The sequence below is a fragment of the Doryrhamphus excisus genome, chromosome 4 (assembly GCF_030265055.1).
Source record: "Doryrhamphus excisus isolate RoL2022-K1 chromosome 4, RoL_Dexc_1.0, whole genome shotgun sequence".
Classification (NCBI taxonomy): domain Eukaryota; kingdom Metazoa; phylum Chordata; class Actinopteri; order Syngnathiformes; family Syngnathidae; genus Doryrhamphus; species Doryrhamphus excisus.
The window spans coordinates 9159815-9187733 of record NC_080469.1 but is presented as its reverse complement, the minus strand read 5'-3'; the positions used below and the strand labels follow the sequence as shown (position 1 = coordinate 9187733).

The window sequence follows — 27919 nt, the reverse complement described above, 5'->3', positions numbered from 1 at the left end:
TTTGCGCAAACGAACCGCGCCTTTTGGTCACGTGAACACAAAGAGCCAATTAGATGAGTCACCAGCCGGAAGTGCTTCTGAAAGCATGCGTTGCTTGACTTCTTCGACAGGTGGCGCGACTGTACCAAATGCAGACGCCAGTGGTTTTGCGGCAGAAATGGCTCAATTACCATCACCGGGGTAACACCCTCGTCTCCTCCCGGCCCTGCGGTGCGACACGCCCCAGTTTGCTGACTTTGACAAACCCTTTATTTTGGTCAGAGCACATGGCAGCGGCAGCTCATCCCGGTGACAGCCTCGCTCGGCGCAGCCACAGGTGGAGTTGATCTTTCCCCAGAGGGAACAGCTCAAAGACTAAAGTAACTTTCTTTGAACTAATTAATCTTTCTACCTTGACGGAGGACACTCAAAAGTTTATTTTGGTGAAGAGACTTTTTGTGTGTCGGTGCAAATCGCCACCAGGTGGGGACGACGACACCTTTATCTTGGTAAGTAACAGATGGCGTTTACTATGAAACAATTACCTTGCCAAAACTTTATTGGCGTCAACAAAACTCTCCGTATACGTACTTGGCATTGTTGTGTTATGTGAAATAGCTTGCAGTGTGGCTTTATTGTGGCTACATGTGTTCGTCACTGTTAACCAGAAAGCGTTAACACTTCCTTGGTCAATTGGCTTCAAGGAAGATGGATGCCAGTTTTCAGTGTAGATTAGATGGTTCACGTTGGAAGTGGAAATTACAAGTCGCCTCGAGTAGTTGGCTGTAATTAATTATAATAATAAGGCACCTCAGCCCACACAGGATGCACCTTCTATTGACCAGGAGCAAGGCTACTTGAGCCCTTTTAAGCAGTCAAAGTGATTTGTGGTGGGTCTGCACCAGGTGCGGTGTGAGAGAATTTTATGGCAGTATTTGACACATTCGCCACTCTACTATCTTCTCAGCTCCTCCTGGAACGTTGGTGGTGAGAGCTGTCAGATAGCGGGGTATTCAACTTCAAGCCTATTAAGCTCATTTATGTATTCATTTTTTTATATCTACTAAACCTACAGCTTATTTTGAGGGGGGTAAACATCCCAATGTTACTGTGCAACAGGTGGACAAATTCAGGACACCCCAAAGCAGGCAAGTTGTGGCTTTTTTTCTAAGTACATGCAATACTGCCAGGAAGTCAGTTTGATCAGTACAAACTTGAAAGACATTATGTGTTTTTTTCAGTCTATGGGTCTGTTCTGTTTTACTTACACATCAAATTGTTTCCCCTAAATGGCACATCTAATGTGGTGATTATTCCCACCGCTTTGGACCATATAGCATAAAATGTGACTTATAGAGCAGAGCATCCCCTCTGCTGCAGCATTACAGAGCTCATGTATTGAACAAAGTGAGAATGACTGAATGGTGCGTTCAGAGGATGCGGTTAACTGCCCTCCTGGCTGAAGAGGAGCCCATGTTAAGTGAAGAGCAGTAACCAGAAGGGAAATTGTGGTCCAGCACAGGTGCAATCAACGCTTGTCATCTTATTTCAAGATATACACAACCACAGTTGAAGAGCTGCAGGCCCAATAATAAGCACAATATTTTAGGATTTTACACTATCCTATCGTCTTACAGGTGCTGACATGCGCTCTCTCTATCTTAATAGGACATATTTTCCACAAATTACAGGTATGTTCCAGACTGTGATTACTCTGAATGACACATGAGCACAATTAAGTGATGGCATCCATACAATATGAAACGTATGAGAAATGCCTTGGCCAACACCCTCAGACTTGATTTGTTATTGTTTGTTTTCCCATTTCCCTGGCGACTGCGGCTAAATATGAATTAAGTGAATGTTATTTCACGAAGGCCAGGGAGAGGCTGTGGTTGCATTCTTCTTGTTTTATTCAATGGGTGTGTGCACCCAGGTAGGTCCCGACCTGTTGGAGTGCAGCACAACACATAGGTTGGAGACTGACTGCATTGCTGTCAAATTCCAGACAGGCCTCCCGGTCAAGTATGAAGCATCTGCTATGTTCATCAGCCACGCTTTCCGTAAATGTGTGCGAGTATTAAGGGGGGTTATTCAGACCCAGTGGATTTTTGTCCAAACATCGAGAAACAAACACTCTCATTCAAGGGAGAAGGTGAAGTGTTGATGTAGGTGGCCATGTTTTGGCTGCCTTGCATTTAAATGTGAAAAGTATATTCTACAGCTGTCTGCAGAGTCAGTGTAATGCTATTCCATCTTTGAGTGTCTGGTACATATTTTTCCATGTTTTATAATATGGAAGTCATGGGGTGTTGCACGGTGCTCAGTTTAATCTTTGTATAGCAACTACTTGAAATTTAATTTTAATCCTTAATCTCAAATAAATTAATACATCAAATTAACATTTTTATCACACACCATCCTTCCATGTTACTATCCTGTGAGATAGATAACAAAATGGAAACTGGTACCAAAAGTCATCTACTTTCGCTCATCTATGATGTCGGCAGCATCATTCATTTAACAAAAAACATTGAACACGTTTTTTATAGTTTAGTTATAGTTTTACATGCATAAAAATTCTAAATGCATGTAAATGACAAATGAAATGGGTTAAAAAGATTAACATTTCTAATGGGAAAAATTTATTCAGTCTGTGGCCATTTTGGTTAGAGTCTGACCTGGAAGGAATTAATGACGCTAACCAAGGTTCCATTGTACAGTCATCAAATTCACTTTTGGCACTGTAAGTATGCTCTGACATGTAAGTCAAAGTCAACCTCTCCTAAAAAGGGAATTACAGTGTGAACGCTCTCAATTGTGGTTCACCTTTCGCAGATTCACAGTTTCTCTGATTTATTTAAGTGGAATCATATGAACGTGCATTGTGTTTTGCTTCCTGAAATACACTTGTCTCCAATTGTAAAGCACATGTATTTATCGGTAACAAACTTTCTAATGAGATGTCAGCCTCTCCACACATTGCTACAAAATCTTCAACAAACTGTATTAATGCCTGTGTTTGTGATTTAAAGAAGATGTAGTCACTCATACTAATCCATTTATCACCATTTCAACCTGTTGAGGTCAGGAGGGGGTTGTTCAGTGTTAATAATGATTTTGTGCCACGATTGATTGGTCTCCAGAGTAAAGACTTCCACACATGAACGTTCCTTCTCCTCACCATGACAGCTTTTCATTAATCTTCTATCATCTATATCCGCCGCAGAGTCTTCAACTGGGTTTGTTTACTTTTATCATTTCTACCGGTATAAGTCATTTTCTTATCATTGTAAGAATCTATACCGGTACATAAAATATATCTCCCAACCCTAATGCACAGACAGACAGGCTTATAGATATCAGTAATGCAGTAGTCATGTCTATGAAACCCTGGGGGTTCTATGCATGTTGGAGCAGCAACTTGAACTGAACTTTTAGAAAGGCCTGCTCTTGTCCCGCTCATCTACACCATCTGTTTTACCCTGAAGGGACAATCCATCATAACTGTTCCAAAAGGCTTCACACAGTATGTGAGCTTAAATGCAACTGACTTTTAATGCTTCTTCTTAGAAAGTGAGTGTGCCAGTGTAAAGAGCAAACTGATATCTGAAATATCCGTCCTGTTATGCACACACTGTTCTAGCACTTGAGTTCACCTGCCCTGTTGCTCAATTTATTAATGCTTTTGATTGCCAATTCTTGCCTATTTATGGACAAATTCTAAAAACAAAAAAGGGAACCAATAGCATCCATATATACATTTTCTATACTGCTACTTACTTATACTATACTTATACTTATATTACTCATTAAAGTTATAGGTGAGCCAGAGCCTTTCCCAGCTGACTTTGAGGTGGGGTGCACTCTGACCTGGTTGCCAGTGAATCACAGGGCACATATAATCAAGCAAACATTCACACTGATGGAGAATTGAGAGTATCCACTGAACCTAACATGGACCTTTTGGGATGTGGGAGGTAGCCAAAGTAAGAAATTGAAAAACTACTATGAAGACGGCTGGGATAGGCTCCGCACGCCTGTGACCCTTGGAAGGATAAGCTGTAGAAAATGAATGAATTAGGAAACAGGATATATAGGAAATAATGTCAAACAAAATGAAATGTAAAAAAAATGTTTGTTTTTATGATACTGCTATGTTGCAATAAGTAAAACTTTTGGCATACACTCTTCCTATTTAACATAAATATACAGTATTAACAAAATTAAATTAAAAAGCCAAAGAAAATACACCTGTGGAGTTTAGTCTTCTTTCAATTAGCTGAAGCCTCCCAAAGTTGATGTATTGAAGAGCTGTGTTTTTCCTGCACATTTCAATTAATTTGTTCCGTTATACTTCAAACATTTTTTAACAGCTGGTACTTAAGAGTGAGTCAAATGATGACTTCATGATGAAAAATTCTGTCATTGTTTGGATGTGTTTAATTAGGTGCAACGAGATGTCACCAGAACAGAAGTCACCTTTTGTGGATACTTGAAACTGCCCAATAGAGCTTTCATGGGAAAGCTGCTTCATCAAACTATGTTCAGCAAATTGAGCAAAAGACGAGTGCAGCCCAAATCACGTCGGTGACCAATAAAGGATATCAACGTTTATGCCCAAATGATATAAAACTAGTTTATTTATTAGCAGCAAATGTATATTCAGGTAATTAGCAGCACAATTGATGGATAATTATAGTAGCTTAAAGTAATTGACACTCTCGGTGGGGGGGGCTCGGGCTACTTCTGGTATAATCCAAACAGCTCTGGAGGCTTGACCAATTAAAATCCTAATGGTGGCCAGTCTAGTAATGGTGTAATTGTCCAGGACTATTAATGAGTTACTGTCTGCTCTGCTCATCCCAAACATGTTTTGGAATGTGCAGATGATAAAATGGGTTGGGGCAATGAGAAGAGTAGTGTGGTTGCATCTGCCTCATTTGGATCTGTGCTTCTCAGACGTTCCACTTTTCATTCTCAGAGGCTTTAATAATATTATGCAATGTCTGCAGTCATTGGATGACTTTGAGTTCATGAAGATGTTGAGTCAGGTCATAATTTATTTGCACATGGTGAGCAAATGTGTTTTACAGTTTGTCAGTTGCAGCAGAACACCCTGAACTATTCAACTATGTTGTTGAATAATGTTTGATCTGTTTTAGACCTGCTGAGCTAATCTAATAGTTGTTTTTAATATCCCTGAAGCAGATTGTTGCTCACACACAAAAACTTGCCTGATTGCCTCATGGGTTTCTATAATTATACACATAAGTCAAATCTAAAAATATACAGTTCCAAAGTTGTACACTAAGGTTGGGCGATATGGACCTTAGCAAATATCACAATATATTTGGGATGTATCCACCATATGATGATATAAACATTTTAATTCAGCAGGGTCTTGTATAAAAAGCTACAAACCTTAAGCCATATAATGAAATATGCTTGGCTCAATTATAATACCTGTGCTTGTCATTAAGGAAGATTTATGACATTTTGCTTTGTTTACGCAGACATGGGGCAAACGGCACTCTTATTTTGAAGGATGGTCACAGAAGTGTGTTCCTTGTGTGTGTGGAGAATGTGAATTTTACGACTAAGATGAGCTTTGTTCAAAAATAAACATGCTTCCCGTATTTTTTCCACTCAGAACTTGCACATCATCAGGCACTATAAAACGTTCCTTACGTTAAAGCCGTAAAACACTAAATGGTGAAAATACACTTCCATTCACACTCTGTAACAAGACACTCAGCCAACTTTCCCACCGTTTATCGCTGGGGAGGGGATTGTACAGTGTTTATCATCATTTAGTGCCACGATTGAGCAGCCTGCCAAGTAAATACTTCCACGTACGAACATCCTTTTTCCTCACAATGACAGCCTTTGATTCATCTGCAGCGTGCAGTCATCAACTCGGTTAAACTTAACTAAACAGTGAAGTGTAAATGACTGAACAATTGTATTATGTACAGTACATACTGTACATGAAACTGTATATTATACGCCGTGAGCTTGTGTACTGAAAAGACATGTCCTTGGTTTAGTTCTTTTCTAATCAGAATGATGACTTTGGTATGTCTGACTCATTCTTGCAAGGGAATACATTAAGAATAAAGAGCACTGGCTCCCAACAGTATCTCTATGTGATGCTGACTGACTTTGAAAGACTTGCATACATTTTACTGACTTTGCTGCCTTTTCAGGTGCTTGAATTTTAGTAATGTGTTCCTAGTTCAATTCTGGATTCTTACCATTCTTCTTTGATGTCATTATGTACTTTATGTTAGAAGTTGGGCCAGTGAATGCAGTATTGGTGTAGATAAAAGGCAGAGTCTAATCTTTAGCTTTTAGCATTTATTGGTTTTGATGTCATGCCATGCCAGCAGACTTTTAGTTTGCAACATACAGCTATGAATTCATTTTTGTCTCAAATGTTGTGCCAATTACAATACTAGTCTTCATTTTGATTTAAGGTTCTCAAGAGTGCACGGCAGCCTGATCAATGGCGCTGACAGTGAACTTGAGTGGTCCATCACCATGGGGTTTCAGAATAGTTGGAGGAAGGGACTTCAAGAAGGCCATAACTGTATCAAAGGTATGTCATGACTCGCTCTGCTGCTCAACCTCCCTGTGCCTTATCAAGCCATATCCTCTGTTTTTGTCAAAACACTGACTGTAATGGCATGCCATGCAAAGTCAACTTCCTCCTCAATACGTCCCTTTTCTTGTCTTTTGTTTATATCCGCAGGCTGCCTCATACCTATTTCCTTGACTGCCAAACCCATTAGAATAGAATGGAAATAGATTACATTAGAAGGAAACCACTGATTACAGTCTCAGTGGAAGTTGAGGTGGGAGGTTAGGTGTTCCTGGCCTAGAGTGCACAGTTGAATGTGTTCAAGTACGGATATGTGTTTTGCATTGATAGCATGCATCCTACATAAGCTTACTGTGTTACCAGTTTGACTTTTCAGGGGCATGTTAGACGTGCCTGCATGGCAGAGACACACAACTCTGCCCACTGCATATCCTGCTGTGTTGCTCTCCTGCCATTGCCTAATTTACCCACAATCCCTGGCCACGTTTCAGCAATCAGACTATAACATATGGTGGATCTCGGCTTCGAACGTTCTGACTTTCAATCTCTTTGACTTCAAAAGCATTTATTGTTTGCCCTCTTGACAAGCTATGCGTGGCTTTCCATAAATATTGCCACCACCAGCGTGTTTGCTGGTCTCAAATATCAAACAGGTTCTGTGAAGCCTCAAAGTCCTGCTGTGAAAGATTAAACTTGTTCTCTTAAAACGATTGTCCACTTTGATGAATGGCTAATCTTCGGAGTTCTCCCCAACTGCAGCTGAGAAGCGCTGACTGGATGATGTAAAGCTGCTGGCGCTTAGCACTGATATATGCATGCAGTGTGCACTATTTTCTAAACATTGGCTTGAATGATAGTTGCTTCTTGTTTCACTTGGGCAAAGACCTGAGAATAGATAGAACTCCAGAATGCACTTAGTTGATGTGAATCCAGGCATATCCTGATCAGAAAAGGCACCCACTATTGTGGGTCACCACAGCAACACTTAATTGCCTCTTGAAGGCCCACAAGCATGGCCCCTCTGCCCTCTTGCTCGCCTAGTGACTGGCGTTCTCTCAGCAGACAGTTTTTTTTAGGCCTTTATAGTGTTTTGCATTCTTTGTTCTCCTCCCTTGCGTTATTCTTAATCGTGAGCATAAAGTCAGTCTCATAATACGGCTCATTTTGCTGAAAATGTCAGGCTACAATGTTTACGAAGTGTATATCCAACCCCTTGATTTTGGCTTTTGTGTTTGAATGTCTGTGCGCCAGGAGATGTAAGGCTTTAAGACGGAAACCATGCTGAAAGTGCGGTGCGTTGGGCTTTGCGTTTGATCCCATTTTCCCTAGTGTAGGGAATGTGACATTGCCTTGTAATGTGGCTAGCTGCAAAGGTCAAACCATCAGGTTTTTCACACCAATAACGTCTCCCAAAGGGTGTTGTCATTCTGCCCAGTATTAACACAATAGCAGTGGCTACTACTGTAAGCATGATAGACGGTACAATTAGTGGCATGATTTATTGTGGACGGCCGTCATTATCATCTGCTAATACTGATTGCAGGTTGTTTATAAACTTCACAGCATTTAAGTGGAATCTACGTTTACCTAGTTATTTTTTTCTACAGGTCAATGGAGGCAGCAAAGCAGAGCAAGCAGCTCTCAAACTAGGTGATGTCATCTTGGCCATCAATGGGGAAAATACTGCTGACATGCTAAATGCAGAAGCCCAAAATAAAATCAAGAACTCCAAGACCCATCTGCAGCTAGTTGTGGAAAGGTATGTGTTGTGAATTAAAAGGTTATCATAAACACAATTAGATTTACGCACAGATGATGTACGTTTCATAATCATTTCTGATTTAATGCAGACACAGCAGTCATTCCTGCTTCTATCTCTCCCTTCACTGTTTCTACATTATCATGCAAACGCTGTACACACAAAACTAGTGATTGCAATCAGGGGAAATACCAGCTTGAATTAGTGCCACATTGTTTTTGGTTCTCCAAAAGAACGTGTTTGAAAATTTAAAGTGGTTTTCCTTTCACAAGGCCTGCTCTTGGCTGGCAATTTGATAAAAGGTCCTCCCTTAATTCTCATTTCTTGTCACTGTTTCCTATAGCTCTCAGACATTGTATAAAATTCTCATTGGTTGCAGACACACATTCAGAAGCTGTCACGCACATGTACTTTCACGTTTCCTCCTTGGATTCTTCTCTGTCCCTGTGAGTAGATTTTTCCCTACTGACCTCATGTCTCCCACCAATCCAGAAGCCACACTGTTACTATTTGCTGGACTGTGACTATGCTAATCTCCCTTTTACCGATTCTCATAGGCTTTGAAGCGGTTTGTAATATGGTAGCTGAAAATTGTATTTGTAATGTTTATTTGGTTAATCTCTACAGACAAAAAGGGTGCATTGTGTCCCCAAGTATGTTTAGAGGCGTTGTTGTTATTGCACCAATTGTACGCCTCACATATACAACATCATCCAATAGTGTTGCTTATTTTATTGAAAATGTCCTTGGAACCTTTTGAAATGTAATAGTATAGTGCTGTGCCTCACTTTCACCTCACAACCTGCAACAAAGCTCTAACACGTTCATCGAATTTTTGTACAACGCATATCTATTCTTGAAGTCTTTTTATAGTTTGGCTAAGCTGCACCTGAACGACTTCCAGGCGCGACTGAGCTGAGGTGGAATGTTAAAAGGTCCAACTATTTCAGCCACAGAATCTGTGCCGTTTCTCTCAACTCATGTTTAGTACAATAGATATACAAATCTGTGTTTGCTTGAATCTTGATTACCATCTCCAGAAAAAGAACATTTGTTGTGAAATTGAATCAACCTCAGTTCAGTACTGAGTGTTTATTATTTCAATTATCAGGCAGTGAGAGATATTCCTACTATGCACATGTCTGAGGAATCCACCTCAGGCAGTAAAGCTGCAGGTCCCCTTGATGATCGCTATGAAGCGCTTATATTTGCAAGTCAATTGCTGATTTATGTGGATAACATTTTTGGTGGAAAGTCACAGTCAGCATTTTGTGTCTAAAGCACATTTCTATTTGTAACGCAGAGGTCAGCACTTATAAACTCAACATGATGTTATCACTGACCTGTAATACGTCTCGTTTTCTGTTGACACCACTTGCCACTCCACATAGCTGAAGGGAAAAAGTGACTTTTTGCTCATGCAGTGCATGATTCAAAACAATGACGCTTTCCAACATACTGAGGAGAACAAATGTTTTTCAGCTTCTGTGCGTCTTCCTTTTCTTGCCATGTCTTTCCTGCACACTGCATTGCGAACCCAAGCAATGAGATGTGGTGTGTTTCTGGGTGATTTACCACAGGCATCCGGGCCTTGCTGTGTGCCTCATTACCTCAGGCTTGACCAAGAGCCAGTCAGCCTCTGGCCCTGCAGCCAGGGGGGCACTGTGTGTTTGCATTGGCCAGAATTGCCCATATTTCCCTTCAAATTTAATCATTAAATTGCTTACAGAATGTGCTTTTTATTTAAGTAAAGCAAAAGTGACTAGTTGGAAAGAAAAATCTGAGGAATATTTTTGAAAGAGAGACACATTCAGATGCCAACAGACTTACTTGAACATTAATCCAAAGCAGTCTGAAAATTTCCATCATGTAATACTGCTTTCCAGTTGGTAAAATGGCTTCCATTTATTTTAGTATTTCTGTTCAAACTGTTTTCAATTCAATTATGTATTTTTAATGTTACACAGAACAACTATTTACTTTAATGGTTATGTAATCTTTGAGTCCCATCAATGGCGGTGGTTAACTAACATCTGTGGTTTTGCGTCTCTCTAGGTGTGATTTATCCAGCCCTCGCCAGACAAACGGAATCAGCACCCCTGAACAGCTTACAGGACGATTTCAGGTTAGAATTGTTTTTTAGTTATCCTAAACCATATTTACCACATTTGTTTACAATATGCTTAATCCCACATACATTTATGTTAATAATAACGGTTCCAATCACCAGTTAGTGTTGCATAAACTTCCTGTGGTGGTTTGACTGTAGGAGTCATTAATAGTGAGTCGAGATGAGAACCAGAACTACAGAGAGTACACCATTTCGAGTCCTGCATCAATGTCACCTGGGCCTTATTCACCACATCCTCCTGCCAGTCCTGATGGGAAGAGAGATGGGCTGCTAGCCACCACCAACAGGAGGTAGTAGCTCCTATGTGTGTTTTTCATTTATTTTGCAACAAATACCTGTCTGACTTAGCAGTTGTCTTTCCCTTTCCATTTAGTTTGGGCTTTTGGATTGGATCGGACAGATTGTATCTATTTGTTCAATATCTGATCCAGTTAATTTGGCCCGTATTGGACCTGTGTACATGGATATTGGGTACATGGATATGGGGAGAGTATCAGTTCGGACCCTCCTCAATTACAATTGCTTCTAATGGGCTAATGTAAAGACCCCATCCAATCATAAGTAAAGTATGTATTGTGTATATTTGTATTAGGGCTGTCAAAAATAACTAATTTATTCATTTGAATATTTGCACAGCATGGCAAACCACACTTCTGTTACTATATAATGATGGACAGGGTAAGTGAAGCACACAGAGACACAAATTGTCCGACACTCTTCAGTTATAACTTTATTCAGACCTTGACACATCAACAGCATTGTAATGTTCTCCTCCAATCCACAAACATTCCTTGTTCCTTGGAACAACACTTCCTCATTCTCGACCAAGCATACTTGCGTGAGGTGCAGGATAGTTGAGTCTTTGTGAAGTGTGCTCTTTGACAGGTTGAATAGGATTAAACATGCTCTCTTGACACTGCAGCATCCCGTGTCAATAGGTATGGGAATAACAAAGTGGAGCCACGGGCCTTTACTGTAGTAACAAAGAATATGCACAGGTTATCACATTCCTCCATTTGAATTCACTATAACAAAAGCAGAATGTGGAACATTCACCACACTAATTGTATGCTGGCCATTTGTTGACTCATTGTGACAACTTTGTAGGCCACAGGTCAAATCCAAAATGTTTGACTTCAGTGAGGTGTTAGGCTCATCCATTTGAATGCATTCGTGTTTTAATTACATGTAATACAAATGTAAATACTGCCCTTGAAACATTGACACACACTATTATGCTCATCAATTTGCACAATTTTCCCCAAAGGATAAAATATCAATCCTAAAGGTCGTAACACAATATTTATTTATATTTCCTGTCCAGATATCAAAATATACAATTGTCCCTTACTACTTGCTGTCCTTATGTTATAGTGTTCAGCTGCGCTCATGGTCGCCAGAAGAGAAGAGTTTCAGACTGCCAAGACCACTTTCACAGGTAGGTTTTTACTAAACTACTTAAATATTTGAACATGAAGAATACATATTTGGACACCGCCAGCAATTTTGCGACAGTAAAAGAAAAGCAGTGTTGTGTTAACAAAGTGATCATAAGTTTACTTTCACATTTATTCACACACAATATGAAGGAAAGTATGAAGTAAGAAGTATGTAGTCTAGTCCATTGTGATATATGACAACTTCACTGTAACAGCAGGATAGAGAAAAGGTTGTATGAAAAATGGTCTGTCTTTTGAAATTTGAAGTGTTTCAGTTACAGCGTACTCAAACACAAATATCAAAACAATAGCCCTAATTTGTACTGTAGTTGATTAAGGAAACCTATTGGTCTCTCTGAAATATAGTAAGGGGGGTCTCTGGGTTATGGAGTGATTGTCGCCGAACTATTTTGTGCTTATTTACAATTACAGCAACAAAAGCAACAAGGGGGTGACTCCGGCCTCCACTGAGACATTGGTGAGCTTTGGAGTGAAGATGTGGGAAAGTTCATTGTTAGCTATTTCAGCTATGTGTGCATGCTTGGCTTCACTGAAGACTGAACATGTGAGATGACAGAGCAGGACAAACATACAAGACCCCTTGTAATGGCAGAATGAATTCCAGCCCTTTTTATAAGTCTTGTGGACACTTCATACAGTTAGATAAATATGCAGAGTTTTGAAGTTCAAAACATGTGCTCCTCCCTTGAGGCTTCAGGCTGAGAGGGTTCATTTTAAAAATGCGTCCACAAGTTTGAGATTCTTTTTATTGTTGACAAATAAAATGGGCTCTTGAAGCACTGATGTTTCTCATAGAAGTGCCCAGTCAGAAAGTTAAGGCATATCATCTGGCCCCAGAAAACTTGTCAGGAACACAATGTGAAATCCCACCTGATATCACGTTTGATATGTCTGCAAAACCGTGGGTTGCTTTGGACTTCCAAGTTGTTTTAGAGCATGAGGATTTTACAACATGTCCATGTGATTACTTGAATCTGTTCAAGGCTGATCCAACTGACTCAAGTGTGATATGTGAAAGTATGTCAGTTGGATGCCCCAGGCAGACAACAGATTGAAAGGGAGATGACAGCGCTAGCTGGCTTTCGCTGCCAGGGAATTTAGTGATATAATGTAAATGGATCTGGTGTTCATTTCATGTCAGAGATAATGGTCAGTTAATGCTTAGCTGGAGGAAATGAAATATTTTAAAATGCAATGATGTGTGACAATGATGTGATCAGCACTTGTAATAGTTCTGACCTTCTAATGCAAACCCATTTGTCAAAATGTGTTTGAGAGAGCTGCATGTTTTATAGCATGAACAATTGATGCTACTGAGTACATTTTAGAACATCCTGTAGGGCAGATTTGAGTCTGATTGATAGAAATGGCCGTTATTCTTTTTAATAAAGCTGTATTTCAGCTTGTGGGATTCATTAACAATGTGTTTCATTGTAATATTTCTCATTGAAGAACTCTTCAAAACCCACTTTGTCTTTACTTTGAAACTGCAGCCAGTAAACCATGGTGAAACAAACTTCTGAACAGGCCGACAAACGAGCATGCGCACGCGCACACACACAAACACACTTAAAGTTTTGTTGTGGCCGGGAGTTCCATCACCAGTTGGAATGACCTCGCTCCTGTCATGGCTGTTTTACATGTTTGTGGTATTCTTAGTGTCACCCACCATTTTTTTCCTTGTTTTGTATTATTCATTTTGTCCATTTACCAAGTCATCTCTTCACTGATTTCTTTATCTTCTGGGAGACGTAAATCTCCTTCAACTACGTATTTTTTTAACATTACAATAGCATTACCAATAACAAAACTCAATCAATATGCACGATCATAAAAAAAATCATCCTAAATCTATTGCGACTTCCCCAGAATATTACAATCAATGCATTCTAGTTTTGAGTGGATTACAATTTGAGATGCTGTCCTGTCCACATAGTCTTTTCTTTTCCCTGCTTTTTCTGGTATGTAAGCTGATATAACATTTCTGACTCTGCTGTGTGTGTGTGTGTGTGTGTGTGTGTGTGTGTGTGTGTGTGTGTGTGTGTGTGTGTGTGTGTGTGTGTGTGTGTGTGTGTGTGTGTGTGTGTGTGTGTGACAATTTCAGTGTATATCATTTAGCCCAGTGAATGAGTTATGGGTTTTGGCTGACCCTTTCCACCAAGGTTGTCGTCTGAGGTTTTAAAATGATTAGCGTCTCACTGCAGTACTGTGATTAGTGAGTTGAATTCTTTCAGAGCTCCCCGTGGGGAAATGGCTGGGAAAAGGGCCGTCTTGGCCACTGTGTACGTTGTGCTGCTTGGGCTGGCAGGAACACTGCAGCTCAGTAAATGTGAGATGTGGAGGCTCCATGACAAGGGCTTCTGTCCCGACTGAGAGGTGAACAGCACTACTAGATCAGGTGATCATCCTCTCTGAAAAGTGCCTAAAAGGCTTTTCCACACTTGTGTTGGCTCCCTCAATGAGCACAGAGGGATGTGCGCAACAAGATCCCCCATTTTCCAGGGTGTTGGGTATCCTGAGAAAATGTTCTGTACAATACAGGCTGTGATGGCCCAGGCTATGTATGTATGTGCTTGTTTTCCCCTTCGCATTACAAGGATAGTCATTGTGTGATGGGCACTTGTAGAGGGGCCGTGTAGTGTTGTGGAACGCAAGGAGCCTGCTGACATTCGCAAACTGTACTTAAGCCATCACACCAATTTGCAAAGTAAAAATGTCACTGAAGCAAAGAAGTGGCCTTTGTGACTGAGACACTTCAACACATGGCCCATTTAACACAAGCATGGATAAGCTTATTTTTATATAACAATATTGACCTACATATAAGACATTAAACAAAAGTTTAGAGAAGGTGAAAGTAAGTTCACCTGTTAGTGCCTCTTGGGGTCATCCTGAAAATTTTCACCCGTAAACTGAATATCCCTAACTTTTTGTGAGTTGTGTTGAGGTTATACCAACCTAATCAGTAAAAGTAGTAGTTTAATTTTTTTAAATTCATACACTAGTTTTGGAAAATGTCATGTCCTGTATGCATTCATGCATGTATGATTTGCAGTGTGTGGTCGACTGTAGACCACCAATGCACTGCTTTACAGTATACTCGGTTTTGTCGTGTCAAACTGTGCAATGACAATAGAGCGCATTCTATTCTATCAGCAGTCTCTGAGGGCTCACTGTAATCATGTCATTTGCCGCAATTCCTGCACATGAAACCACTGATGTTTTTTTTCATCCATTTATGAACTCTCTGACACATTGCTCATCATCTCATCATCCCATTGCCTCTCATCCTGTTTGCTGTTTATTTGGCCTCTAATCTTCTACATATGGTTTATATCAAGAATAGCATCGTTGTGTGTGGTCAACGGATCGGGGGGGTTCATACTGGCATCACAATGCTCTCTCACTTTATCCCATCTTAATGAATGCTGCACTGTGCAAGCTTGAGCCAAGAAAATACATTTAGAGAGAATTATGGAGGACTGAAATGATTGACTTTTAAAGCTTACTGTGGAATTGACTTGGGTGTAAAGTTATAGGGGACTTATTGGGACTTTAGGGGATTTTTTTGACCTATAAATGTAGGTGGAATGTTTTATTCTTGTGTTAAACGCTGCCAAAGTTTCAGACAATGAGGTTTGTGCATTTTGAGCCCTAAAAGAATTTTGGGATGGCTCAAAAAGCTCTGTTTGAAAAGGTGTGGTAAAACAGTTCCTTTGTGACATTTGACATTTGTGACACATTCCTTTGTGTTCATAGTTGGGAAGCACTTTGGGGCGTGTGACCAATCACAGCAGAGTAGGCATGCCCAGAGGCGGGCCGTGGGTGGAATAAATTAAAACGGTGTTGGCATGAAGAACCAATCAACTGAAATACAGCTGGAATAGGTGCAGATTCTGGAAAATATAAAAGCTTTTCTGTGGTTATTGTGTGTAGCTGCTCATTCGAAGACCACAACTCAATACAAAGGGTCGAAAATGAGCACAATAGGTCCTCTTCAAAATATGAAAAGATACACTCCAACTTGTAAAAAAGGACAATCATGCTCTGAAGTTACAAAACTATATACTTGCAGTGCGGACACCACAGAACATAGACTTGACTCATCAACAATACTAAACACAAATGGCCATTGTGCACCACAGCTGGGGAGGAGGGTATAGGACGGTATCTGTAATTGTAATTGTAAACCTGTATAGTTCTGAAATGCGTCAATGTTGACCTGTTGTAAACTGTACAATAATTAACTGAGACATGGCAATGCTAAGCTACTCTGCTTCAAGATTTAGGATCCATATTTACACATGCCTGTGATCTGTGGCCTCAGACCTTCTATTATGAAGTTACTCTAAGGCTACAAAAACGTTAAATAATTTTAATGAAATGTAATCATTTGTGACATAAACAGGTCACATTGTGTCACAGAGTAGGGAGACTATAATACATTCGTGGTAAAACATAATTACAAGACATGATCAATCAGTGGCAGTGAGTGGAAGACTAGTGGGTGGGTTGGCTTTCACCATCAAACCTTTTTGTTTAAGACCTCCAACAAAGCAAACCTTTGGATGAAAAACATACACAAAGTCATTGTAGGATTATTTAGCTCAGTTTGGTGACTTTTACCTCCATAATGCCTGTCACGCAGATATTGCCATTTTTAATGGCAATGCCAGCCATAACCAAAATAAAATGTCTCAAGCATCTGTACTGCACGGAGCTGGTCTATGCCCTGTAATTGAATCAGCAGGGTGGTAAAGATGATGCAGAGTGGCTTGCTTGAAGCCAGACTGAAGGCTCCTCCGCTGGCACTGTCCCCAGTATCACCATTGGCCTTGATCTGAAACAGCTGCCCTCACTTTGAGTTTGCCATTTCCTGTTTTTGTCTCTTCATGTGGTCAATAATCAGAGACTTGTTAAGCTTTTGAAGATGAACCAATCACACTGCGTAATACGCTCACATTCTATGTGTCATATTTAAATATACTTGTAAACATTGTTTCACTGTCTCCGCATTAATGCTTGGGTAAACCGGCACAATATAATGGAATCCAGTACTAGTTCAGTATGCAAATCCCTTTTGTAGCGCACAAACAAAACTCCACCCAATTGGGAAGACTCCAATGTGATACCGATATTTCAGCCTTGGATGCCATTATCAATCAGATATCAGCACGAATCATATACACCGTAATTCTGATGTATGAGCTGCACCGGTGGATAAGCCGCACCCACTAAATTTAGAGGAAAAAAACGGATTTGTACATAAAAGCTGCCTCGGACTATAAGCCACACATCATAAAAAACATCATTAAATGGCATATTAAGCCATTCATGAGCTATGGAAAAACCTGACCAGAAGCTTAACAACCCATTGGATATTGCTGGAGGTCATTACACAATATAACAGTCTGACTCACTAGCATTCTTTGTAAGATGGCGCAAAGTCATCACACAGCAACTTAACGCTCAAGATGTAGCTGGCAAATATAGGGCAGAATAAACAACAATCTTAGCATTTTCTTAATGCATGTTGTCTAAGCAAAGTGTTTCATTGAGGGACAAGCAGCATAGAGGATGGATGGATTGATCGATCGTGATCGATGCTGTCTCTGTCCACCAGGGGGAGGCAGAGGCCAGAATCCAGACGGCGGCTGACTTGAAAGCGTTTAGTGATTAGTAGTATTTCTGACGTTAAGAACCCATGAGAAGTTTGTAGATTTTCTCCAAACAAGACATCTCGGCACATTTTAATCTTGTGACTCCCCTACTTATTTGTAGTACGGTAGTTTTACTTAGAAAACATTAGGTCAAGTGGTGTCACTCAAAATAGTCAACAACAATAGGCATGAGGAAACTTTATACACCAGGTGCAGGAAGAAGTAGTTTTCTCGACAATGTAGTGGCAGCTAGGCATTATATACGGAGATCTGAGGTGCTCAATCAAGTCTTTAAACGACATTTCTCGCCACCAGACGGAGCTGTCTTTTTTTCTGTTATAGTCAGTGACATTCCGTGTGATGATGTTTCAAATTCAGGATGAGGTGAGTCATATTAAACTTGCCCTGTTTTCTGCCACCACGGAAAACTTGTGCATGACATGTTCTGCCACACAGACGACCTCATTCCTATTTCTTACTACTTTGTAAACATGTTAGCAAATGCCGTTATTGTGATCACGTGGGCTCTATCCAGCCACTGCTGGATGCTCAAGGTGCTGGGGCAGAATTGGGCATCAACTGCTTCTATCAGAGTGCCGATATCAGAGATTTTAGATGCAGGCCGATTATAATATGTTTTTTAGACTTGCTTTTTTGCTGATATCAGCCTGATAGCGCATACCAATATCACCTCTGGGACACCCATAACCAATAGATCACCATCACCATTGTACAGCTCCTCTCCAAAATGTAATAGTGATTCTGTCCTTGCTGAATAGTGAGGCAGTGAATTGAAACCATTTGTATTCTGGCACGTCCATTTAAAACAATAGGGGATGACAGAAAATAACACCAGACAGTATATCCGCATTTCTATTCCCACAAGCACCCAACTGTAATGGGTTCTTGCTGTGCCAGATGTACCATGGAACCGCAGTGTTTCCATAGAAATCTGGCTGTAGTTTTTGCACAATCTTGTTTACTAATGAATGAACACAATGGTGAAAATGCCTCTCTCTTTTGGATTGACGTTTGTCAGTGAGGTATTTTCTTTATTATTCTGGTTTTGGTGCTACAGTGCTGAAGACTCATAGAAAGGGGCATTTTGGTTACCTTTTTATTGAATGAAGTAAAGCTGCTGAATTGTGCAGGGAACCCAAGTAGCCCGTGAGGGAAGTTTGAGAACGAGAACATGTCAAAAATGTGTCCATCTCTTTTTTTCAGGGCATATTAATCATCAAAACATTTATTGAAGTCTTTGTTCAGTGTGGACCCGTACAAATGATAAGATGTAGACTATGAACTTTGCAAACACCTACACCACGAACGGGACAGGCACATTTCACCGAGTGAAGGGAATCATTTATACTGCCATGTTGTATTGTAATTATGATATCAATTGATGCACAGTGGATCAAATTGTTTTTTCAAACTTATTGCTTGGAAGAGTGAAGTCTAAAGTATTTACCAGCTGTACTGTGTTTACTGCAATTAAAGCCATCAGAAGCCATCGGTTTGTTTTTCTTCCTCCTTCCTTTTTTTGTTTTTCTTTACTTGGCTGCATTCCTCTTGAGTCTCATAGATCACTGCTGGGATTTTATCTGGAAAAAGGTCTCCTGTTTGAGAATCAGGTTCACATCCAGCAGCCAGACAGTTACATAATACAAGATTGGTTTGCATTAGTGTGGATTCAACTGCACCAGTAGCGTGGCTTCACTATGCCTTCCCAAAGGGATCCCTAACGCACCAACAGTATATACTGTATATGCCCTTGAGACATGGATGCCTTTATTGTTGTACTCCTGATCATCTGGAAAAAGTGATCTTATGAGCTGGTAGCTATTATTTTGGGATTTTCTTGGGAAGAGTCGCAGGGAGAGATCGTTTCTGGTAAAGGCTTCATGGCACGCATCACTAATCTTCCCACTCACAAAGGAAAAAGAGGAAAACTGGAATCAATTGAGAACAGCAACATTGTTCAGGGAGTTGCTGGATTGAAATGGTTGGTGGTATTAAACATACAGATTTTTACTTCATCACTGCCATTGTCTCAAAGCCATGACAGTTTTGGAGTTGGTGTTTCATCATAAAACAGGAGCCCCGTTTCGCCAGGTTCTGGAAACTGTTTGGAAGGAATGTAAATAGAAGTATAGTATAAATTAATATGGTCACTAGTGTTTTATTTGCGGTGATATCTGACAATAAAAGTGTCTGGTTTGACTATGTGCTGATGAAACGGGTGTGAGAGTGAACATGTGCTGGAGGGCACTCACACAGGCACTCATGACATAATTATACCTTTTAATCAGTCAACCTTTGCTCAGGTTGTAACTGTTGACACTTGGTTTTTGCTTTGAACAGTGACAATAAAAAAAAACATTTGCACCTCTGCTCAAACGTTTTATGAGCTTCTTCTTTAGAGTTACACTGTACTTGGCCATATGGCGCCCTCTTCTGTTCACATTCAATACAAAATCTGCTCCCTTCCTGAACTTCCCTGTTAGAGCATTGTTTAGGCAGTATCTACAACCTCTAATCTTATGTTAATGGACAATGAATAATGGATAATGGATGGATAATGAATTGTATGTGACCTGCATGTGTCTGGACCCATGGAAGTACTTTCAACTGCACAAAAAAGACAGTTAGTGCCCAATATCTGCTGCACAATCTGTAGTTCACGCTAATATATAATAGAGATAAAATAAATGCTGGCGTTAGTTGGTGAGAATGTTTAGATTGGCCAACAGCAAAGGAATGTTGGGTGTGACTCCTATCAAAGGGCACCAAAGACTATGACCAGCGAGATGTTTTGTTAATGTTGTGATGGTTATTTGCACTCTTTTGTATTGACTAACAAAGTTATTCTACAATTATTGAAGATTCTATAGTATTTCTTTACTTAGAATCTTAACTTAGTGTTACATCCATTTTATTTGGGCTCTGCAAGGTTAATTTTGTAACGGTGTTCTAACACGCTTGTCTCATTCTTCACAGGACTTCTCTCCTTCCGACTACAGAAACAATTCTTTGTCGAGCAGAACCCCTACCCCACCAGGACGCTACTCGCCCAGTAGCTCAATCGATCAGGATGTTCACATGTCTCCTCGTCGCAGGTAAAAAAACAAAAAAAACATTCTGCACTTGTTCATTTATCAGTGTTCAAAGGCTGCTTACTTCACTGAAAAAGAAGAAAACATAACATTCTTAGATGAGCTGTATCGTATAGCATGATACAGTGTTCATTGAACAATGTAATGGCTTGTATCTGATTATTTTATGGCAGGGGGTGGGGTGGGATGACCCGCAATTCATTTTTAACTGGCCCATGTTAGTCTAAAATATAATGGAGTATGGCCCACACATAATATGTACTTAACTGGTTTGTATTTCTAGCTTAAGCACTAGGTGGCGCTATTAGCTTGAACAAGCAGTGTCTCCACAAAAAGTGATTACAGAATAAAATTGCTCCAGGTAATCCTATGATTGCCGTGACTCCTCATTCATGGGGGTATTTCCTTATCCGCCCCTCTGTGAAGCAACCAACTGAAACACCAGCTAAGTCGACTCAGTGATTCGGGCCGTGTGAATGTGTGTTGTTTGCGTCTTGTAAATAAAGTGATTGGATTTGCATCGCCATTATGTATTACTTCACCACAAGCACTATGGGCATTAGTTTGAGGATTTTGTAATCTTGCTGTCTTGTAATCATTATAATGCTGGTGGCTTATCTTCAAAACACATGGTGTGTCACATCTATTTCTCTTCACTTAACCCTGATAATGGCACGGTAAGTTGAGTATATCCCTAACTTCCAGCGAAAGACAGACTCCAGGCTGGATTGGTCTTCAGTCAGTCACAGGGCATATAGAGGCAGACATTCACCTGTAATGCTTGCATGAAAGCCAAGCAAGTCAACCACTCGACCAATGTACGGAAGAAAAACGGAAAATCTCACCAGGAGCCATTTGCAATATTCCATATTTGGTTTGGAGGTGTTTGATCTACAGCTGGTCTCAAACTGATAACATTCAGGTACTCAAGCCAAGTTTCCCGACTTAAGCTCTTTCAGACTGAACTGCTGTTGCCTCACAATAGAGACTTTAATCTTTCCCTCTTCCAGAAATCATCTGCAGCGAAACCAGATCTGCAGACATTCCTCTTGTATAGTTGCAGTGATTCTTTCCTTCTTTCAAAGCCCGTGTTGAAACTGTAAATGGGATGTCGGACCAATGACTCCATTGAATGTACAATTGCTGCAGCTGTGTGTGCGCGCACGTGTGTGTGAGCGTGTGCGTGTGGAGTTCATTACAGCTGCAAACACATGTTCCTCTGGGAAACACATGAACTGTGCATGCCACCTGCACTGCTCGTGTTTTAATCAACAGCGCTCTGATGAGGTGATGTAGCTGTGATTTCAGTCAAAATTGTGAGTCGTGTGTCTTGGCTTGAGATAATATTTAAAGTAATGTCCTGATGCCTTCATTTTTTTCCACAGTGCAGGAGGGTTGACTTTGGCCTCAGTTGGGTAACCACGGTTGGTGATATGATGTGTCAGCAACAGCAGTCATAAACACCCAATGTTCCCAAAAAGTCTGATTTCCCCTCTTCCCCTAATTGGCCTCCAGCTTGGAGCCCCCAGCCTGCACACCAAGCCCCTCTTTGCTCCCCCTCAGCCAATCACAGCGATCGTGACACCCATCTACCCACCCATTTGTGTAGCGTAGCCAATGAGTTGCAGACTAGGGACACACCTTTCAGTCAAACTCTTGTTTTTCTGTCTTGTCTGGTGTAGATACAGTAGGTGTGTACTATGCATTTGGCCGTATGTACTGTGTTTTTTATCCATACAGCACATGAGTTACCAGGACAGTGAAGTGTTACTGTACAGTAGTTGTTACTTTTCTTTTTTTTTCTCTTTTGCTGTCTGAGGTGAGTGTTTGATTTTTAGTTTGTGTCCATTTACTCACTTAGGTACAGTATTTGAGGAAGCTGCCACAACAGATATTAATCAGCATTTCGAAGGGCTCTTAAATATGTAGTCAACCCTGCCTGTTTTCTGTGGGGGGGGGGTCAGAGCATGAATACTACCCTTTAGTATTAAGTTAAAGAAAGAAAAATTAGCATATTTTGTGTTGCTGTGTACATAACTACTGTTGTTTGGGGTCCTCCCAATCATTGCATACTTTCCATTTGTTTTGAGATTGCATGTCAGAAGGGATGTGAATGAAGCAAAAAGGGTGTTGTTGAGGGTGGAGCTTAGCGTGAGGAGAACTTGGAGTTTGGGCTTTGGAGGTCTGTTTTTAATTTGAGCAGTGTTCAGGGATGCAAAGGAAAACATCAGAGCTTTTTGCTTTGGCTATATTTTTTCTCCTGTCTGTTTGCCATCTCCCCTTTCAACCACATTCATCGTTGGAGAACAATGTGCAGACACCATGTCTGTGTATGACCTTGTGCATTCAGACCTCAGGGTGGTGAAATAATTCACCATGGACAATCATTACTGTTTTGTGTACCTTTTTTGGAAGCATATTAAAGCCATATCAGTGTGGGGAAAATCCTGCCTGTGGGATTTATGTGTGTTACATAGTCTAATGAAACCACAAGCATCATGCAGAGGATGCCACAGTGACATAAACACAAAGAGGGAGTTTATGTTTGGCAGACTCTTTGCTGTATGTGTGTGTCTGTGTCCGCGTGTGTATGTGTAAGAGAGTGAGAGTCATAAATTTAAATTAATGAATGGAGACAAATGGGTATTTAGTTTTTTGATAAATTACATTTGTCATCTTCATATCGTTTAGTGTTAACCACAAAAGGAGCCATCACCCTTTCATTGTGTTACCAATCTTAAATCAGAGCTTCACATTTTTATGAGCTGTATATCAAATTAGGTTTGCTGAGGACAGAACAAACAAGTTCCTCTCTCTGCTGAACATTCACATGCTCTAGGTACAAGTTGAACAGTAAATTGGCCGTATTAAGTGTGATGACAGCCTGGGCTGCCTATCTGGTTAACTTGACTGACTAGCTGACAACTCACCAACTGACTTGGCATGCGTGCAGGCATATATCTGCATATGTGAGAGATCCCACTCCACACCTGGCTTGACTGGTGTACTGGACCAACCGGTTCCTACTGACAGCCAACACTCAGCAGCTCCCTCACCACACATACTTCTCTTTATGTGTGTGTGTCTCATGTACAAAAGCATCTGCCAGAGGAGACTGCAATGCATGTTTGTTCCAGTAAGTGTTTTTCCACTAGGCCAGGAACAAACAATGTCCCTGTAAACAGAGCTACTGTTCTATTTAATTAGCTGCCATGTTATACTACCACCTGGTGAAAGCTTACTCCGCCCCGCTTTCACTGACTGGTTGTAAATAACCGCAGACACAAATTTGTTGTAATAGTGTATGTGCCTCATGTAAAGTGATGCGGATATGATGTCGTTTCTTGCCTGCGCGGTGTGGACTTTTACACTTTATGTCTGGAGGTCAAAGTTCCAAAGCCAGCTGCTACCCCTCTTCTTCATTTCCTCTCAATTCCATGCTCAGAAATTCTCAGAAATACTTTTTTCTACTAGTCATGTCTTGCAGCTTTCAAGTATATCGTTGCCAGATGTGACTGACTGGAATTTTATGTATTTTTTTTAACAGTAGTTCAAGCTCTGAATTCATCATGCAGAAGTTTGACAAGGACTCCGAAGTGTACAAAATGATCCAGGACAATCGAGAGTCTCGTGTGGCACCTCGTCAATCCAATACCTTTAAGATGCTCCAAGAAGTTCTGGAGGCTGATGAGAAAGGTTTGGAATCGCACAGTGTGACAAACATTTCTTGGCACCATAAAGCTCTACAAGTAAAAACATTATAGCACTCAAGCTTTAGTTATGTCTTCTTGAATTGGGGAAACAAAAACTGTGCTTTGTGTTGTGCAACGTAAAGAATGTCACAAAAGTATGTTTACACGGAGGAGAGGGAGAGTGACCTTTTGGCATGCACACTAAGCACAGCCTGGAAGTACTTCATTTGTCAAAACTACACCATTTACACCACCTGTTAAAGCTGTCTGCTGACATCTTTTCGTTTGAAAATAACCGTGTTCCCAAGTGCATCATGCAGTTCACACTTCCATATGGATGTCATTTCTGTTGTTAGGACAGAGAACCTCTCTTGAGTTTAATTTATGTTGTGAAAAGCACATTGTGGAATTCATGTGGGAGGCAAAGCAATTCATATTCCCATACTAGTAACATACTTTCATTACATGAAAATGACAAGTGAGAGGAAGCATGTGATGACTGGTGAAAGACATAAATGGTCTTCAACGACAGTGAAGACATAAGCCTTTCAGCTCGGCCGTTCGCGTTTGGATCTATTTGTGTGCGTGTGTGTGTGTGTGTGTATTTGTATTTGTATTTGTATTTGTATTTGTATTTGTATTTGTATTTGTATTTATATGTACGTATGTGATTCCAGAGGCGGCACTGAGGTTCCCGGGAAAGCTATCCCCCAATCCTCCCAAGCAAAGTGCGCCCGTGGGAGGAGTCAGCAAATATCACATCTGTGAGAAGTGTGGCACCAGCATTGTGTAAGTGTACTAATAATATGATCTTCTCTTATAACACAACATTGTTAACAACATTATGAATGGTAAACTAACCCAAAACACACACACACTATAACCATAATCATATACACTTATACATTTAGTTTAAATGAATTCCTGTATCTTTGTCACAATTGAGTATTATTATTACGGTAGTTTTTACCACAGCTTACACAAAGACAAATATATGTCAACCAGCATTTATTTTTTCTTTGTAAAACATCTCTAGTTTGTATTGATTATACAGTATGGGAGCTATAGAATATCGTTTTTCTTTGTAGTTGTTGTTAGTAGGGCTGTCAAATAATAAGAAATTTTAATCAGATTAGTCATAGTTTCGAAATTAATCAGTCATTATTAATTACGACAATAAGACACCCAAGTCACGACACAACGACAATATAGATTGGGTCCACGTGATGAGATTTTTACGTACGTTTTAAGATAAGCACTTTTTTATTTAACTGATTCACAAAACAATGTAGGTGCATCTTGAAATTATTTACCCACAGATTGACGCCAAACTATGTTATAGTCCACTTATATATCATTTGTTATATATTATAACATATTTTTATTTATTATTATTATGTATATTATTTAGGGCTATCAAAAATAGTGCGATACATAATTTATTTCATTAATTATGTTAAACCTTTTAGCATAATTGACGCATGGGCATCATGTCAAGCCACACCTCTCTGTTATGGCGGAAGACAACAGCACCCTCCCCCCCAGAGTCATGGCCATAGGTGAGGGTGGGAACATAGATCAGCCTGTAAAATTAGAGCTTTGCCTCCCAACTCGGCTCTCTTTTCACCATGACAATTCGATACAGCAACTGCATTACTGCAGACGCTGCGCCAATCCGCCTATAGACCTCATGCTTCCACCTTCCCTCACTCGTGAACAAGACCCTGAGATACTTGAAATCCTCCATCTGAGGCAGGACCTCATTCCTAACCCGGAGGGAGCACTACACCCTTTTCTGACTGAGAACCATGGCCTCGGATTTGGAGGTGCTGAGTCTCAGATGCGTCACACTTGGATGCAAAGCGTCCCAGTAAACGCCAAAGGTCACAGCCCGAAGAGGCCATCTGGACCACATTGTCCGCAATAGCAAAGACAAGATTTGAAGGCCCTGAACTGAACTCCCTCAACACCCTGGCTGCACCTAAAAATTCTGTCCATGAACATTCTGAACAGAATTGGTGCCAAAGAGCCTTCTCTCCAGCATCCTGGAATAGACTTTAGCAGGGAGGCTGAGGTGTGCACCAATCAGCAATGGAGCCACGGAATATGGCCCATTCGGACTCAATATACCGGTCCTCCTCCGGGGTGCAGGCAAAGCTCGGGCTCGTCACCTAGAACCTGTTTGCCTTGGGAGACACCCCTGACAGCATACTGTAGCTCCTAGGACCACTCGGGCACTCAAACCCCTCCACCACGATCAGGTGGTGATTCACAGAGGAGTCAGACTGTTTAAAATGGGTCAACAAGCTCACAGCTCATGATTGGCTCCTGTCTTCCTGGTCCTCACAGACATGTTGTGACATGGACACATGTAGCTTACACATGTACTACAAATTATTTTTTTACTCTAAATACAGTGGGTGCGGCTCATACACCGGAATTTACGGTACATTTGACCTGAACACCGCTTTCCTCTGACTCCATGCCCACCTCAATCCTCAGCACACAGGCTGTTCGCATCGTGGACGACCGCTTTCGCCACCCCGAGTGCTACACGTGCACAGACTGCGGCCTTAACCTCCGAATGAGAGGTCACTTCTGGGTGGGAGATGTGATGTACTGTGAGAAGCACGCCAAGCAGCGGTACCAAGGCCCAGGGAGCTCGCCACGTTCCAGCGTGTCTCCTCCTCGCCAGTGAGTCTGCGCCCACTCCACGCAGAGTGCTGCTGGCCTGCCTGAAGATCCACCTCGACTGACTCTGTTAGGGATATCGGGAATGTGGACAGGGATCAACATGGCGGAGAATGTTCTTTTCCGATCACATTTAACCATGTTGGGCATTATCATCATTCACTTAAGTTAACTTTGTGGTAAGACAATTTTGGGGAGGTTTTCCATGTGCCTCACCGGCACTGTCACTGCTATGGATTGTGGACACCACACTGTACTGAGGCCAGTTTTACAACAGGGACTCTATTTGACAATCTGGATAATCATTCTTGGTGATACAAAGGGACCAAATCCGACCCAGAACGCATGCCATGTTACTGTGTGTGGGTGCGCATGTTGCTTGCAACTGTGTGTGTGTGTGTGTGTGTGTGTGTGTGTGTGTGTGTGTGTGTGTGTGAACATGAGAGGGAGTAGAGAGTAGAGGAATACTGAGTGTCAGTGATGTTTGCAAGCTCGAATGATTTTGTTTGGAGTTTTTTTCTGCGCTAGGCAAGCCCTACATGCCCTCAAAATGTTTGTCTCTGTGTTAACAGAATTTAATAGGAAAAACATTTGGAAAAAAAACGTATTTGCTGACTATTTCTTGCTGTTGCTTATGAGGGGTTAAAGATTCTTTCATCATACAAATACTTTAATGCGTGATTGAACACTATGCAATAATATATATCATTTGCAATGCCTAATGTACAGTATGCACAAGAAAAGAAAAGTGTGTGAAAAGAAGCAGTGATGATATTCGCCTATTTACAGCAGTACTCGACATGGGCACTTAATAAATTGCACAACTTGAA

The 27919-nt window shown here is 40.8% G+C and overlaps 1 protein-coding gene across 2 annotated transcripts; it reads left to right on the top strand.

The window, feature by feature from the left end:
- The first annotated feature begins 128 nt into the window (after positions 1 to 128).
- On the top strand, positions 129 to 27919 carry pdlim2 (PDZ and LIM domain 2 (mystique)). 2 transcript variants are annotated; one of them, XM_058071564.1, is made up of 11 exons: positions 696 to 884; positions 1055 to 1127; positions 6459 to 6580; positions 8191 to 8342; positions 10398 to 10467; positions 10612 to 10763; positions 11848 to 11911; positions 20591 to 20709; positions 24254 to 24402; positions 25076 to 25187; positions 26901 to 27919. In XM_058071564.1, exons 3-11 carry the CDS (start codon positions 6488 to 6490, stop codon positions 27094 to 27096), a joined length of 1107 nt encoding a protein of 368 aa, XP_057927547.1. In that variant the 5' UTR covers positions 696 to 884; positions 1055 to 1127; positions 6459 to 6487; the 3' UTR covers positions 27097 to 27919. The 2 variants fall into 2 exon arrangements, with proteins under 2 accessions (XP_057927546.1, XP_057927547.1); XM_058071563.1 differs by lacking the exons at positions 696 to 884; positions 1055 to 1127 and adding an exon at positions 129 to 488.